Source organism: Xiphias gladius, chromosome 13 (genome assembly GCF_016859285.1).
Source record: "Xiphias gladius isolate SHS-SW01 ecotype Sanya breed wild chromosome 13, ASM1685928v1, whole genome shotgun sequence".
Taxonomy (NCBI): Eukaryota; Metazoa; Chordata; class Actinopteri; order Istiophoriformes; family Xiphiidae; genus Xiphias; species Xiphias gladius.
The window spans coordinates 10,802,307-10,818,548 of NC_053412.1; the positions used below are offsets into that span (position 1 = coordinate 10,802,307).

A 16,242-nucleotide genomic window follows, 5' to 3' on the forward strand; every position below is an offset into this window, starting at 1 on the left:
CAGATGGCAGTAAACACAAAGCTTGTGTAGCTCTGTAATAGCAGGAACATGTAGTTAGGGATCGTCCTGTTTTGTGACTTTCCTCTCTGTTTAACTGCCTTTATGTGGCAAATATTACTGAACGGCAGTCACATTTATATATATATATATATATAAATATATATATATATGTGTGAAGGGCTTGTCAGTAATCAAAGATTAAAGCAAGATTCAGGTAAGTACGTAAGTAAAGTAATGTATTTTTAAAGACTGACCAGCAAAATAGATTTAAATATAAACTCTTTTTCTGGATGTATCTTATTTTAATAATATAAGAGTTTGTTTTCAGCCTTTATTGACTTTTGATTGAGCTTCAATTTAACTTTATATCTTATATGTCCATCTCAATATAAGTGGTGGAAAAAGTACTCAGATCCTTTATACTGGATAGCATACTGTAAAAAAACAAAAACAAAAAAACAAATGACAAAAAAACCCTCCATCACAAGTAAAGGCTCTGCACTAAAAATGCTGCTTCATTAAAGTAAATCAGTAATTTAACCGAATTACTCAGATGGTGATTAGCTTTTTTTAAGATTTGTACTGTTACATTAGATTACTGATACAGATGCATTAATGCAATACTGGTAACATTTTACTGTGTGGCTGGTCAAGGTAGAGCTTATTTCAATTGTTGTATATACAGTTTGGTTGTTTAGTCTGTGATAATATATCAGCTTCCCTAAGCTCATCGTGTGCTTTGATATGTAAAACCATAATTTGTTAAGTTATCAAATAAATGGAGTGAGGTAAAGAGTAAATTGTGGTAAAACGACAATAAAATTGCATGTCTGTCTGGGTTGTAGTGGAGTGGAACCATTAATACTCAAGTAAAGTAAAAGTATCTCGAACTTGTGTTGTATTGCGTACTGGACTTGAGTATATGCTCTTGAGTGAAGTCGCCTTTTTACCGCTGCTCGGTGTTGTGTCGCTCTACGTTTCGAGCGGGCTGGTAACACGCAGACGGTCCCCAACCGGTCACAGAGTTCTGCAAGTGGGCTGAGCAAACACAGAGGCTCGTGCGCCGCGGCTGGAATCTCATCTTGCCAGTCCGCTCCAAGGCAGCGACGTCTCCGCTCGCCCCTTCCCGGGACTTAAAGTCTCACTGCCACCTTATAACACCACCGTGCGCCACCGACGTAAACTGTTAAAAAAAGGTAAGCTCCGTCCTGTTACCGTACAACCGCCCCGGAGCTTTGTTTTCTGCTCCACCGTTGAGGAAGTAATGCCGCTTGAGGGAGGCGCAGCGTTTAGCTGAGGGGGTTCTCGGGAGTGGGCGACTTGTCATTGCGGCGGTGCGTGTTTTGTTGTGAAATGAGTGGTGGTCGACCGACGCAGCTAAGCCGCAAGCCCCCAAAACAAAAGCTAATGTAGCCGGCAACGGTGATAGCTGACATGGAAGGCCGTATTAAAGCGATGCCGTTGGGTAATTGAGCTGAATAGCTAACGTCAACGCTAGCTGGCTTTTTAAAATTTTTTTATTTTTTTATATATACAGCCAGTGAGTGAATCAGGACGTTAATCGCCGCAGCGAGCAGGGGGTCCTATTGTTATTACACGGCAGGTTTAGCTAGCTTACGAGAGAAGTGGCTGTAAAACGGTGTGAGCATGTAGACATGTAGACAATAGCATCCTTGTACCGAGAGCATGTCTCGAACAGGTTGTTCAAGGATAACGTTGAACTCCAAGTCGTTACCAGCGACATGTAGTTCGGGTGCATATTTACAGCAGTGCTAATGAGGTACCTCTGACCTATTGTCTGTAAGTCGCCGTCAGTACTCCTGGCTCTTTCCAGCGGGTATTAGTCCACCATGTGTAACGAATTCAACGAGGAGGAGGTTAATAATTACAGCTGCCTTCGTCAGCGTGTCAGTGACAGGCGAGCTTCTTCTTCCCTGACAGTGTTTGCACTTATTTGTGTTTTTAGCGGAGAAACGGTTACCGGGCGTTTCACCTTGTCATGCACAAACTAGGGAGACGTGTTTTGCTCGGGGATTTTTCTTTTCAGCCTCCAGAGATGATGTCGGGCTTTGGTGACACGGAGTCAGATAACAGGCTGTCGAAGTTAATCGTGTTAATTCATTCCCAGTAGGCCCCCGGTGTCTTCTTTGGAAATACTTAGCAGGAAAAAGGGTAAGACCGTTTTTATTTTATTATTTTATTTTAGTTTTTTTTATTATTATTATTTTTTTCCCCCCAGCCAGCATTACCGGGAGTAACACCTTTTACGATATGGTCCAAGGTCGAAATTGGAAGTAAAAGCTTCGGGAACAAGGGTTCTTTTTAATTTACAACTGTTTGTACAAGACTGGTCAAACATAAAAAAAAAAAAAAAAGTGAAATCAGACAGTAACGTGGATATAAGGAGAATGAGAGGCTGTTTGTGTTTGGCTCTTCGCAAAAACACTTAGCTCACCAGTACAGTCCACTAATTTTCCATCAGCAACATGAGCAGTCTCATAATCAGGTTATGACATGCTGATTTGATTTTATGAGATCGATCTTGTGTTATTAACATGCAGGCTGCAAATGTGATGTGTATACTTTCTACAGGGAGCTAGTCAAAATGTCTCCGTCTTTAAAGATGCTTGTGATATGGTTTTGGTTGGTGTTATGAAAAAATGTGTCTACGGGGACATTAGAGTATCTTATCTTAGTCCATGTGACCCAGCAAAAACGTCCCTCCTTCCTGGTTTTGATCCTCGACTGTAGGCTGTGAGCTAATGCTGAGTGTAGTTACCATCTAGAGGTGAGCCACCGACTGCCCCTGGCTTTATAAAGAGCTCTTTCAGTCGCCTTTTTGCTGGAGCTCTTGGGATTATAAATCCTGAGGAAAAGGAGCTTTGCTTCGGTGGCATGCTTCGCTGGCAAGAAATCATTGGAGGGTGTATGTGTGTGAGGGGGGTTGGCAGGGTGTTGTGTGTTGGCGGGCTCCGGTGGAGGGCCAGCAGAGGCAGTGGAGGGTTGAGGAAGGAGGGATTGAAGGTGGAGGGATCGAGGAGAACTGGGCTGGGGTGATGGATGCCACGCAGGGAAGTGGAACATTTGGCCTTTCTGTGATTAAAGGGCTCCTGTTCTCTCAGCACAAACACACGCACACAGACGCACACACACACCTGTCTTTTCTTATTTGTGTGGTCGATCTGGTTACTGATCACTAAGCCAAAAATTTCTCTATATCCAATGTTAGTGATCCCTGAAAGTGATTTTTGATTTCCAGTCTTATTTAACGTCAGGGTCAGTACACAGTATACTTAAAGTCAGAATGAGGTATGAAATCAGCTTTTGGGGGGGAAGATTCTGCACTTTAGCCAGAAACCCCACTCCACCGTGGCTCGCCACACTGAAGAGGCTCTTTCCCATCATGCAACACACATTCACTTCTTTACAGTCAGTCTACTGTTTTGAGCTCTGTAGCAGCAAAGCACTCATTTATTCGTGCTGCCCATTTGAGCTGCAGGGAAATTTTCATTGGTAGGGCAAGTCACGAAAAGTACAGTAAATCCTCTTGAAAAGCTGTTTTCACATCCATGACAATGACTTAAGAAACTGAAAAAGTAATTAAAGGACGCCTAGGGGGTTTTTGAAAGGCTCCTGTCAGACCCTTCAGTACAATTTCATGCCTGTTTTTGTCTCACTTTGCAGGTGGAATATTGAACTTTTAACTTTTGTTAAAGACACACATACTGTATATGAAAATGTCACTAGGATGTGAGACATTTAAATTTGTCCCACCGTTGCCTAGTTAGCTGCTTCTCTCAACATTTTGTCAAACCTGGAATATTGGATTAATGGAGTACTGGGGTATGGAAACCAAAACCTCAGTCTGCCCATAGAAACCATGCAATACCAGCATGTGAACATAAACCACTGTCACAGTTGGTAGTAAGGCTTAGTCATAATAATTAGTGTTTGGCAACTATGTTGTTAGGACTTTGTTTATCCAGATTGTGGTGAGCTGATTTAAGTACATTTTCAGTCTGTAATGTGGTCTGATTCAAAGAAAGAATGTGTTTGGCTGGAGTTTGTGTTGTTATAGTTTATTACAGAAAGATAGAAGGTGAGGACACGTTGCTGCTCCTGATGTCTTAAAAGGGTTTTGGAGGATTTGGACTTGCATTAAGAGTAAAGACCAGAATTAGGATTAGTTTTATGTTAGGGAGTGTTATGAGTTAGACATGCAGTGAGGAGGGTTGGGGATTTAATGTAGTCAGTGAAAGCCCTCACAGGCATTGTGATATCAGTGTGTGCTTGTTTGCATACATCTGATTGCATAACAGTTCATTGCTCTTGCACTTAATTCATAGAATAGCTGTGTTAGCTGAATTTATTTTGCTTAGGTTTGCATCAAGAGCATTTTAATATATGGTTCTTCTCAGTGTCCATGCGTGTGTGTGTGTGTGTGTGTGTGTTTGTGTGTGTTGTCATCAGTTTAGTGTTGTTCCTCTACATATTGTAAAGAGGCCAACTTGTCTTATAACAAAACTTGTATGTGGAGGCGACTGGAAGAAAGAAAGTGCTACATCTACCATCAGCATCTCATTTTCAGTTGTTACCCACACTGTTGCTGGGCTTGTTTTCGACCTTCAGGTCATGCTCGGGTGTTCGTCTGGTCTCATGGCATGTTGTGGCAGGTTTAACCTGTCAGTGCTAATCAGAGGAAAGGGATGCCTTAGCTGAGGGTTTTTTTTTTTTTTTTTTTTTTTTTTTTGGCCTCGTAGATGACTTTATAAGGTGTTTGTAAACAGGTGTATCTATTCTGAATTCCTTAATGACAACATAGGACAACAGAAACCAATGTATCAAAAGTTCTATGGAGTGGAAAGAGCTTGAGTTTTATTTGTTGGTGACAGACAGAGGGGAGTCTTTCTTACAGAACAAAGAGAGAATCTGTGTCATTTATCAAATGTAAGAAGCAGTTCCTGTGAAGTCAGCGCTGCTGTCCCTGGGTATTCTCCACATCGTGTTGGTCATGGACATCCACCAGAAATGATAACGACCCCTTTTGTACAGTGTTTAAAGACATCTTTTAAGGATAAATACAATAAACTTTCCTCCCTATTGCTTTCTTTGTATTTTGTTTTTTTTCTGGTGTTCTTTGCAAAGAAATCAAAGTTTAGTGTATATTGTGTCTCCAACTGCTCAGTACAAACAAGGATTGAAGTATAATTCAAAAGGAATGAAACAAAATACAGTATTGAAGGCGCACTTTTGGGTCACCTCTTATTACCTTTTCCAGGACGATGGTGTGAAATTCAGCATGTTTTGTTACCCCCTGTCTCCAAAAGTGCTTAGGCGATTACTTTTTTGAGGACAGTCAAGGGTTGACTGATTCTCACTACTGTGGGAGAAACGCCACTCTTCACAGGCACGTGTTTAAGCTGTCCAGGGACTCTGCTCCATCAGAGCGATCTGTTCCTGAATGGTCCGCCACAGACACAGTTGATTGGATTTATGTTTCCAGAGTGCAGCTGGATTTCAGGTCAAGGTTGTCAGGTGCTGGGGTTTGAGCTCTTTGGTTCACAGCGTGTTACTCCCGAGGTGGAGGGAGGAAGTGTCATCAACAAACTTTAGTTTTAGCAACTTTAGGTTGCATAATAAAATTCTGATGTAGGGTGAATATCATTTGCTTTTTGTCTGATCATGCTTCAAACATAAAAGATAATTTTATTAAATATCACACAGATATACATGTTTAATCTTAGATTTGTCATGATGAAATGAGGCTGCAGCACAGAACTAATTTCAGCAACTTTTCTCAATAATCTCAATATGAGGTTAAAATTCTACATGAAAGCTTCAGTCTTGTTTGGCAGTATGTTTCAGGAACATAGAGAGGGAGAAAGTAGCAGTCCAGACAGATAAATGGATGTGTGCAGTCCCATATGCATCAAATTGTATAAGAAGCTAGTTGTCACGCACCAGAATGCCTCATTTACAGGGAAAAAAGTGTGACGTGCCAATGGGGCTAGGTAAGCTCAGCAGACACCAGGAGACAAAATACCTTTCTTAAGTCACCAAAGATATTAAATACTTCCAGCAACTAAGGGAGGTAAATTAATTCATAATCAATGCACAGTGTCAAGTGTGGGTGTTATTTATTTATTTATTTATTAAAAATATAAGTAATAAACAGAACAAAAGCGCGTACTTCATTTTTATTAATTGCTAATATAGGTACAGTATTTATCTGTATTTGTCTAACTTTCATTAAGAATAGACCTATATTATTTCACTTAATATTGATTAGAGCTGCTGTGATCGACGGAAAAATAATCTCCAACTATTTTCATAATCAGTTGTCGTTCAAATAATTTTTATGAAAAAATGTTGTTTTCAGACTCAAGAAAGAAGATTGCCTGCTTTTCTCTGTTTCATATCATATTAAACTGAATATCTTTGGGCTTTGGAGTGCTGGTTGGACATTTGAGGACATCATCTTAGACTCTGAGAAACTGGGATGGACAATTTGCTGCTGGCTGGAAACACTGGATAGAGAGAAGTTGACTTGACAGTTTTAGAAGTTTTAACAGTGTTAATTTTTAGATAACATTGTTTTGTTTGTGTGTCTTGTAAATGAATGTGTGCTTCTGTTCATGGCAATGTGGATTTAACTTCCTATAATGGGACGTTAACTTGGTTGCTGTGATGCATCACTTTCCCCCTTGATCTCATGATCTGGCTTACTGGAAGACTGAATGACTACAGTAACTCTTTTTTTTTTTTTTTTTTTAATTTTCATGGCATCCCCACGCTCACCACCACTGGCTTTAGTATTAAATCACATATGATTTATTTATTTTTTTCTGAATTATGAAATTTACAGAAAGCTTATTCGTCTGTTATTCTCTTCAGAAACCCATGTGAATATGTGAACATTTTTATGACTGAATCATGAAAGCTGTACCCTTGAAGAGCTGTCTAAGCCCCTCAGTGGCTCAATAAAGAGCACATTAACATTGATCTGGATGCAGCTCACATTTTCGACAAAGTTCTTGAACTTAGCTTCAGGGAAAGTCTGTCTTAAACCATGGCGTTAGCTATTCATATCTGGTTACAAGTTGGATTCACACCAGCAAGGTGGTGAAGCTGCAGCAGGGCCTGTTTCTCTGGAGGGCCTAATGAATAATTAAGAGGCGGGGCTTATGTGAAGAAGTCCATTAAGATGCAGAGTCACACTGGTCTCCATGGTAGCGGGGCCATATTATCAGAATCACGTCTCCTATAGCCAGGCAACAGGCAAACTAGCAGAGTCTTAGTCTGGGAGAGGATTGACTGGAATGAGGAATTTCCCTTTCCTGGATGAGGTTTTGAAACGATACTTGATAATTATATTCCCAAAACCTGAGCCTCTAAGCCTCTGTGCTAAATGGAGGGTTTCCACAGCATCAGTAAGAGAAAAAAGGTGGGCTAAGTTAGGCATGAGGCCATCTTGAATTTTTACATTTATAAAAATGTCTGTACATGTTTATTTATTTTTGTTTTCAGATGAAGTTTTGATGTTGTATGGGGAAGAGCTTAGTAGTACTGGGATTATTAGGCTATTAGTCGACTGACAAAAAAGGAATCCTCAGCAATTTTGACAATTGATTAATTGTTAAGGCAATTTCTGAGCAAAAATGGTTAAAAAAAAAATCACAGGTTCAAGCTTCTCAAATGTAAATATTTAATGGTTTTCTTATTCTTCTATTATTGTTAAATAAATATCTTTTTGATATGGGTTGGGCAAATCAAGTTTTTACAGCTTTCACATCTAACCTGATTGGATTGGTTTAAACGCATATTCATTTAGACTGGTGTGAAAGCTCTCAATCAAATCCCGGTGCGCACTGAAAAACTGGACTGAGGACACCTGAGATGGTCTCAAGTCTGCCTCCAAGTAGACCGTGGTGTGGTTCATCTGTGGCGAGAAAGCAAAGCAGACCAAGCACAAGATTTTATGGTAGTAGAGATGTGATTTTTAGCACCAATTCTGAACTGTAAAGGAAGACATTTTGTCAGCGCTCCATTTATGCAACTCATTTTGTAACCACAGCAACATGCATTCAGAAGGTGAAAAGATGATAACACACCGCTTTGTATTTGTGTTTTACGCTGAGTATTTTGACAGTTCCTCATTAAAAAGTGAAAAAAAAACATAAAGTAAAAAACATAGCAACCACACAATAACTATCCAACCTAAATATTATGGTAAAAGAGGCCACTTTTTGTCCTGTTTCCGGCTGTCAGTATTTATGATATACAAGGTCCAGTTGCAGTCTTGATTAATGCTCATAATCTCACCTCTTGGCTAGTTTGTAAAAAGTCAGTGTGAAGATGATTATAAGGAGCGCCTTTTTTCTGTGATTTCTGAGTGGGTTTATAAACGTTTATTTGCGATGGGGAACAGAGATCTATGATATCCTCGGTAAGTGTAAATCACACGGACTCTAACAATATGTACATAATTTAAAAAAAAAAAAAAATTACCTAGTAAAAGTAAGGGTGCTGGCTGCCACCACCTGAGAGCTCTGATGTTACCTAGGTGTGAGCTTTCAAGCTCTATGAAAGCCTATTTATATAAAAATTGATACTTTTTCAAAGGTCATCCATAATTGATGGTGAGGCCACATCTAGAGCATATTTCACTACTTTCTACGGTTATGCAACAAGCTCTTAGCGTATATTATTTCAGTTCAGTAGAATGCTCTCTCTTTTAGACCTGGAGTAATGCACTGGAATTAATCTAGACCTCCCCTGGCCTGCTTCACCTTTATGGAATATCCCCTAAACTATACTTTGTGTTATTTTCAGCTTCAATCACAGATGCGGAGGAAATGGACAGAGTCTTTACCTCACTCAGCCATCTGGCCTGGTCTTAACAATTCAGCATATGACAAAACAAGGTCAAAGCCTGCGTGATTAGGAGTCAGCTGGAAAGATATTAAAGCCTCAGATGATTATTTTGACAATGCTGTAATATCATTGTTTGCTCTAAATCTCTCTGACTTTACAATAAACCAGTCACATCTGCAGTGAAAATAAACCATGGATCCATGATTGCTGAAAGATAGCCAGATACCATTCATTGTGAACATTCATATTGGTTATTTCTATGACCCAAAGCAATCCTCTATGTCTTTGTTAATCTGAACAGGTGTTTTTTAAAGCTCGAAACTGGAAAACACGGCTCTACTTTGTTTTGCATTTGGTATTGAATTTGGAAATTGACTCGACTTTGTACGGAACTTTCAGCCACAAAATGAACTTTTTTTTTTTGTTGTTGTTTCTGGGTAATCAGTGTGTCTCTCTTCCACTTTTCAGAGTCTGTTAGGTACTGTCGCCTTGTAAATTACCTTGTAAATTTTTTGATTGGTACTGTATATTACCATTGCCATTGATTTTATTTTGAATTTTTGCGTTCATAATGCTGTTCTTGACAGGAATGTGACCCACCATCTGTTAGACCTTCTAGATACATGTATTTCACATAAAATTTCTTGTCACACCTTGATTGCAAACAGATGGTGTCCATTCCCCTTTTTATGCAACTACTAAAAAGCGATGAGCTGCACCAGATTTAGGTGTGTTATTTTGTTTTTATATTTGTACTCAATTTAGATCCTTTATTTTTTCAATTTTAACATTGAAGAGTCTTTACCTGGATTTCCTTTCTATTCTGGTAGAGTAAAGGCTTTCTGCTGTGCTTAAATATAAAGGTCACCAGTACAACAGTTAAAATAGTAAGTAAACTGTTTTCATTAGGAACACAGTGTGAAAACTGTGAAACAGGACCCAGGAAACCTATTAAAGGCAACTCTGTAATTGCAGAATGGAAATCGGGGCATCACATACAAAATAAGCATCATTTTCTTCTTCCTTGCTTTGCTCTCTTCTTTTTTCAGATGTGTGTTTTTTGTCAAATAAAAACTGCACGATTCCAGTCACAGATATCACGTTCATCCGTCAAAAAAAATTTCTGTTATTTCCTTGTTAATGAGTATAGCAGACCCTCTTCATTTTATGTCTGGCTCTGCTTATCATTCCTACGGTGTGGTCAATACTATAAACTGAACAACAAATTAAGTTTTCAAGCTGAAATTTCTTTTTTTTTTCTTTTTTTCTTTTTTCTCCCCAAATGGAAAAAATCCTTTGAGCAAATTTGGAAGGAAAGTGATTTCTTCAAGGTTTGAATGATTCAATTGTATCTGTCTTCACCGCTTCTTGATCCTGCAGGGTTTTATGGGCTACTTCTTCCAACAACGAAAAAAACCATTCAGCAGGTTGTTGCGTTATCATCTCAGGTTGCGAAGAATCATATATTCTGCAACCTTAGCTGGCTGTCAACACAGAGAGTTTCACTGGGCCGTTGCTGCTGAGAGCCAGAGGGCTTCCTGCCAGACAAATTAAGATCCTGAATTAGAAACCAGAAGGTAACTGAGAGGAGATGTATGCGCTGCTGTAGGGGGGTGACTTGCTGCATCCACTCTTTCTCAACAGAGTATAGGACAAAGCATTTGATTGGAAAGCTTCCTAACAAAAGAGTGATGTTACCTGATCAGTTTCTGTCTTAAATAAGATTGATAGACACAAGAAATCAGGCCAGACGAGAGAGGCAGCTCCGACTGCAAATGTGTGTATTCAGAAAACAGTTGAGTCAATGTTCTGTGTAGGTTTTGGCTCATGGTTCTTACAGCAATGTACCACGGGGTAGTCTGAGCAGCATTCTTCTCTGACAAACAGCCCCAAAGCCCCCCATCCTTGTCGGCGCCCAACCAGTGAGCGCTGCCAGCCTTTCCCTGCCCTCCTCCAACAGAGTCCCAAGCAACGAGAAACATCCGATGTTATCAGCACTGCAGATTGCACAGTCCTACTGCCAAGGGCTTGTCTCATGAATTCACAGTGTGGTGCAGATATTTTCTTTTCTACAGAAAGGCATGTTTTACATACACCACAAAGAAAATTTAAATTAAATGTAAGAAAAAAGATACAGGGATTTGCATTTCTCCTCCCTCTCATACAAAACAATATTTTTCCCTGCTTTGTTAACGTGTATAAAAAGGTCCCTGTCCATACAGAAAGCAAACATGAGCCTTTATCTTAAATGACCCAACATTATGGTGTGTCATAACCTCCTGTGAGATTCCAGCCCTGTTGGAAGCTGCTTGCAGCTGTCTGTGACCTATTTATGAAACTGATGGATGTAAGGTGAAAAGAGGCTTTTGTGTGACTGCCTTTTGTGTTTCTTGGGAAAGTCCTGATGATTCTCTTCCGACAGTTCAGTGCCTCTGCTTTAGATACAATAAAAATAGTCTTAGTAAAAGATGAGTAAATGCGATGATTAAAATATGGACAGGTGGGAGAATTGTAGTTTGAGTCAAGTGTATGTTGAGTTTCGCCAAGTGTTGCAGTGGCTGCGGACTTGACCTGGTTAGAGCCACTTGGAAAGAGCATAAGAAAGCCGCAGTTCAAAAGCAAGGCTGCAGAAATCCCCTCCCCACGCTTAGCCTCATTTACTGATACAGTGGTTGAATGCAGATGAGAGTGCTGGAAATTTATTTATTTATTTATTTGTTTTTGTGGTTCAATGCCTAAAGGGAGGGGCAATAATTTAGCTGTGTATATAGATCGCCTTGAGGTCTGTTAAGACTTGTTGAACTATTTAACAACGTCGCAAGTGCTGCAGGGCTATCTCATTTGTATTGTGGTCAAGAGTTTGGTGGTTTTTGGCCCAATGTGTTGTTACTGGCACGGTTGTGTTCAGCAGTAAAGATAGCAGCATATTAGATTTTAATGTGTGCATTAATTAGCCTGCAGTTCTATGAAACTGTTCACACAGTGGAGAAAGAGGATGTGTATAACTGCTAGAAAAATGATACTTGTTCCATAAACATTAGAGATGTCCTGATCTGTGGCTGATCTGGGTACATTTATCGGCTAAAATACCGCCGATCAAAATCCGATCCTTTTATTACCGTACTCTGCTGTGTTTTGTCCTCCTCAGCCTGCTAGTGTTGCAGCTTCTCTCCTTTAAGACAGCCTGGCTCTACATTACATCATTTTCTCTCCCTGATGCCGCTCTCTCACCCACACAGATCACTCAATGGTTTAACTGATCAGGGAATCAGATAAATGCTTCTTCAGCGGCACGCAGCCTTTGTACGATTGTATATGTTGAAATAGCTGAAGCAGCCTTTTCCTGATGCTTTAATGAAACAGGCAGAACAATGACTAATTTCAGTGTAACTTCAGCTACCATTTTCACAGGGAAGTGACTGCAGTGGCTATTCCCACAGACTGCTAACTGACAGAGTCAAAGTTTAAGTTGGAGTAAAGATTGCGTATGTTTCTTGGAGAGACAGATGATTGACACCTAGCTAGAATGTGTTGGATCTCAGTCTGTCGTGAATTTTTCTTGCATTTACACTTAGCTATGCAATCCACCCAAGATGGATTAGTAGTAATTTTCAACCGGTGCAGCACATGGCTGCACAGATATCAACTTTTTTTATGTATTGCTGAAACAATTAATCAGAGTGGCAACTGTCTGTAGTTTTTCTTTTTTATTCTTTTTGAGGGTTCATATAATACCCTCATTAGATAGCTGATAATAGAGATATGAGAGGATAAAGAGATAGGAAATGACGTGCAACAGCACCCGGATGCAACAGGGAGTGTTGTGGTTAAATGAATTGTCTTCATTATTTATCAAACAAATACCAAATATTTTCCGGTTCAGCTTCTAGAATATGATGATTTAAAGCTTGTCTCCTTTTTATATCATTAAAACATTGAACATCTTTGAGCTTTGGACTGATGGTTGGGCAAAACTAGCAGTTTTCCACTCTATACTGACATTTTGTAGACTAAATGATTGACAGGTTAATCTGTTACTGAGATGATTGTTGTAACCCTAGTTGTATTTGAGTTACAGAATTGCCACTGTGAACAAGCTATTGAAACAACGAAAGAAACAAGTTGGTTTGAGTAATTCACCTTGTGCCTGACCTTTGCTTCTTACAGATTTTGTTTCCTTTTGTGAGAGTAAAAGAGTAAACGTGTGACATTTACATGTCAAACATATTTACACATGCTCATACACACATGCACAAACTCAGTCCAAGTGTGGGGGAGCTTCCTTCATTTGTCTAGCAGAAGGGACTGTTGAAAATTTGGCAAAAAAAAAAAGAAAATGTGAAAAAACAGAAAGAGACTGTATTTAAAAATTCTGTTTGTGTTCTCGCTTGTCAGTGAAGAAGATAGATTGTAGGCTATCCAAATGTTTATATTTTGAGGGAACTATAAACCCTCCTGCATAAATTCCATAGTGCCTCATCAATCATGAACGTCCCACTGTCGGCGTGGGACAAAGCTGCTCAGTGTAGCTTCTCTTTCACGAATCAGAGAAGGATTTTATTATCTTGTTTTTAGCAGGTAGTCACAAGTATTTTTCTCTTAAAACCTGTATTGCTATCCCGTCACATATATAATCTATACCGCCATTTTCTGACATTTTCAATCTGTAAAAGAATCAAAATGTATACATTACAGACAAAAAAGGTGACTTTTTCCTGCATGCTCAGCCTGGCCCAGTATATGGTACATCTCCTTTCAACCTCTCCCATCTAGTCAAATGGTGTGTCACCATTCTGCTTACATACCATAGGAGCTTCCACACACAATGACCTCCAGTTGGGATACAGTGTGCCTCTGTGCTGTATGGTCCGCTGCAGTTATATACTGGCTGCTCTTCTTAAAGTAACAGGCATGAGGTCTGCTCTGTAAACATTTCTAACACCTCCTGTTTGGCAAACAGATTCAAACGAACTTTGGCTGTGAGGTTGTTTCTTAGCCTTTGAAAATCCCATTGGTACCCCGTTGAATCACGGTTCAACCTCAGAGAAACCTTACTTTATCAGTGTTTTAATTGTAAGTGTGAACATTTGGGATTTGGTTGGGAGAGAGAACTCCCTCATTATCTTTGTTTAGCAGACAAACCAACTAACCACTCATCTCTCTTTCTGCTGTTTATCTTTTCTGTGGCAGGATGCAATAGGGAAGACTCAGTCCCTTGAGATGCTACTGAGCGAAGAGGATGGGTCAGAGAAGGAAATCACGCTGGTGAGGCAAACAAGCCGCACACAACCCCCCAAAGCCACCGCAAATACACCAACTGACACAGCCATGCCCCGCCTGCCCTCCTGATTCTGCTCCCCGACCTCCGCACGTTCCCTTGCTCCAATCAGAGTCACAGCAGCCCCAACAACTCCCTGTTAAGTCAGCATGGCTACACCCTTTCTGTGGAAGCTTTCATCCCAGAAGCTGGGCTTCTTCCTGGTCAGCTTTGGGTTCATCTGGGGCATGATGCTGCTGCATTTCACCATCCAGCAGCGAGCCAGCCATGAGAACAGTGCTGTGCTGCGGCAGCAGATCCTGGACCTCAGCAAGCGCTACATCAAAGCACTGGCTGAGGAAAACCAAAGTGTCATGGATGGGCCCTATGTCGGTACCATGACCGCTTATGGTGAGTAGTCAGCTCATGTAACCTAACCGACACAATGTTTTCAGGGTACAGACCAGGCCTTTTACTTCAGCTTCTAGACGTTTTATGGCCATGTTTGTTTTCAGCAAGGCCAGACTGCATTATGCACTCATACTGCAAAGCTATCCAACAGAGCCAATCTCCCTCCACTACAGAAAGTTTAGGGTTCATTGCTCAGTGACTGACATAGCTGAAAGGAGAGGAAAGTATTTTCATTCCGTATCTTCAGACAGGTTTTTCCAGCCTTGCCTGGATCAGTGATGTGCTTCTCTAGCCTTCAGGTTACTTAGAGGTGTCTTTTGGTTCTTAGTACAGTAACGCTGAAAGTGTCATCTTCACCCTTTTAACAGAGTCATGATGTAGGGCTGTTGTTTACTTTCCCTCCCCTTTATGTCTTCTTTAGATTGGATGGAATGGTTCCACTTGCATACCTCTTGAGAAGGCACAACATTGCTTAAATTCAAGAAACCTTGTCAGGGAGATTTAAAGCTGATACAGTTGCATTGGAGCATAATACTGTAATAACGCAGGTTCAGAAGTCCCTTCAAGTGATTCGTGCCATTAATAGACCTGTATGTATGCTTCATTAGAAGCCTGAGATTGGAATTGATTGTTCTGTAATGCCAAAGGAAACACAAGAAAACAGAAAAACCCCTGAAGATTAAATGAGCTCCCAGAGAACATAAGGAAGAAGCTGGAGTATGTGAAAAAAGCAGGGCATAGAGTTTGAAGCTTGCGTTTACAGGTCTTTCTTCTGTAGGATTATGAAGCTGCTCGATTTGATGTATGTGCAAACGTGGAAAATGCAATCCCACTATGTAAAGTACCGGCATACCCAAACAAATAGTAGGCTGTACTTTTACCATTTACCTCAACAGTATTGTCTGTTGTCAGTTGCTTACATAAAAGCAAACTTCACCACCTGGCATATTTGATCAAATAATTAGTAATGTGTAATTCAATAGGACCTTGTATTAATAATAAAGAATAAAGAATAAATAAGGTTTGTGAGGCAAGAATGTTTTTGCATATACAGTATATACTACATTAACATAGGAGTTATCCTACTGTAAATCATATAATTAATTTGGGTAAATGTGATCCAAGCCTAGTCCACGGACTTTCCTGTAAAATCAGCCAGAGTTTCCAGGGAGCAATGTCCTGTCCAGTTTGTTTTGCTCCCTTTTATATGATGGATTGATTTTCACGGTGCTGTCGGAGCTGCAGCACAGTCTGCTGACCGCCGTTCAATATCATATCAAAATCTATTTCATGTCCTAGATTAAATAGGGAGGCAGCAAGATACTGTGTGCTTCCTGTGTTCACTCACTGGTCGATGATTTGCCTTGATGCGATAAGTAATGAGTTTATGGGGATACTGGGTTTCCTCCTTTTGCTACTCATAAATGATCCATTAAATGTTAATGCATCTGAATTTAATATTGTATCTCTGGAAAGCCCATTTGGAGCCCAGTTGGAGTATTGCATTATTGGTGGGACTGATTGTTAGGAAACACCTGTTGAAAAGCATGACGTGTCTGTGCAGCTGGTGCTCTTCCTGTTAATCCGCAGTTGGGATGTTTTAATCTCATTTCTTTCAGTAACTGTAAATTACGCATTGTGGATCTCTCATTTCCTAATTTTCCTGTTTAACCTCCATCTCAAGCTGATGATGTCTTCTT

General features: G+C 40.1%; 1 protein-coding gene across 3 annotated transcripts in view; it reads left to right on the forward strand.

Moving 5' to 3' along the window:
- The first annotated feature begins 1,021 nt into the window (after positions 1 to 1,021).
- The window catches only part of mgat5 (alpha-1,6-mannosylglycoprotein 6-beta-N-acetylglucosaminyltransferase), an 88,692-nt gene continuing 73,471 nt past the window's right edge, over positions 1,022 to 16,242 (forward strand). Inside the window, exons 1-3 of one of the 3 annotated variants that reach the window (XM_040141916.1) lie at positions 1,022 to 1,196; positions 4,097 to 4,099; positions 14,065 to 14,542. In XM_040141916.1, coding sequence (XP_039997850.1) covers positions 14,302 to 14,542 — 241 coding nt within the window. In that variant the 5' untranslated portion in view covers positions 1,022 to 1,196; positions 4,097 to 4,099; positions 14,065 to 14,301. Of the gene's footprint in view, positions 1,197 to 1,969; positions 2,173 to 4,096; positions 4,100 to 14,064; positions 14,543 to 16,242 lie in introns of those variants that run through there. The other 2 variants (XM_040141918.1, XM_040141919.1) reach the window with 2 other exon arrangements.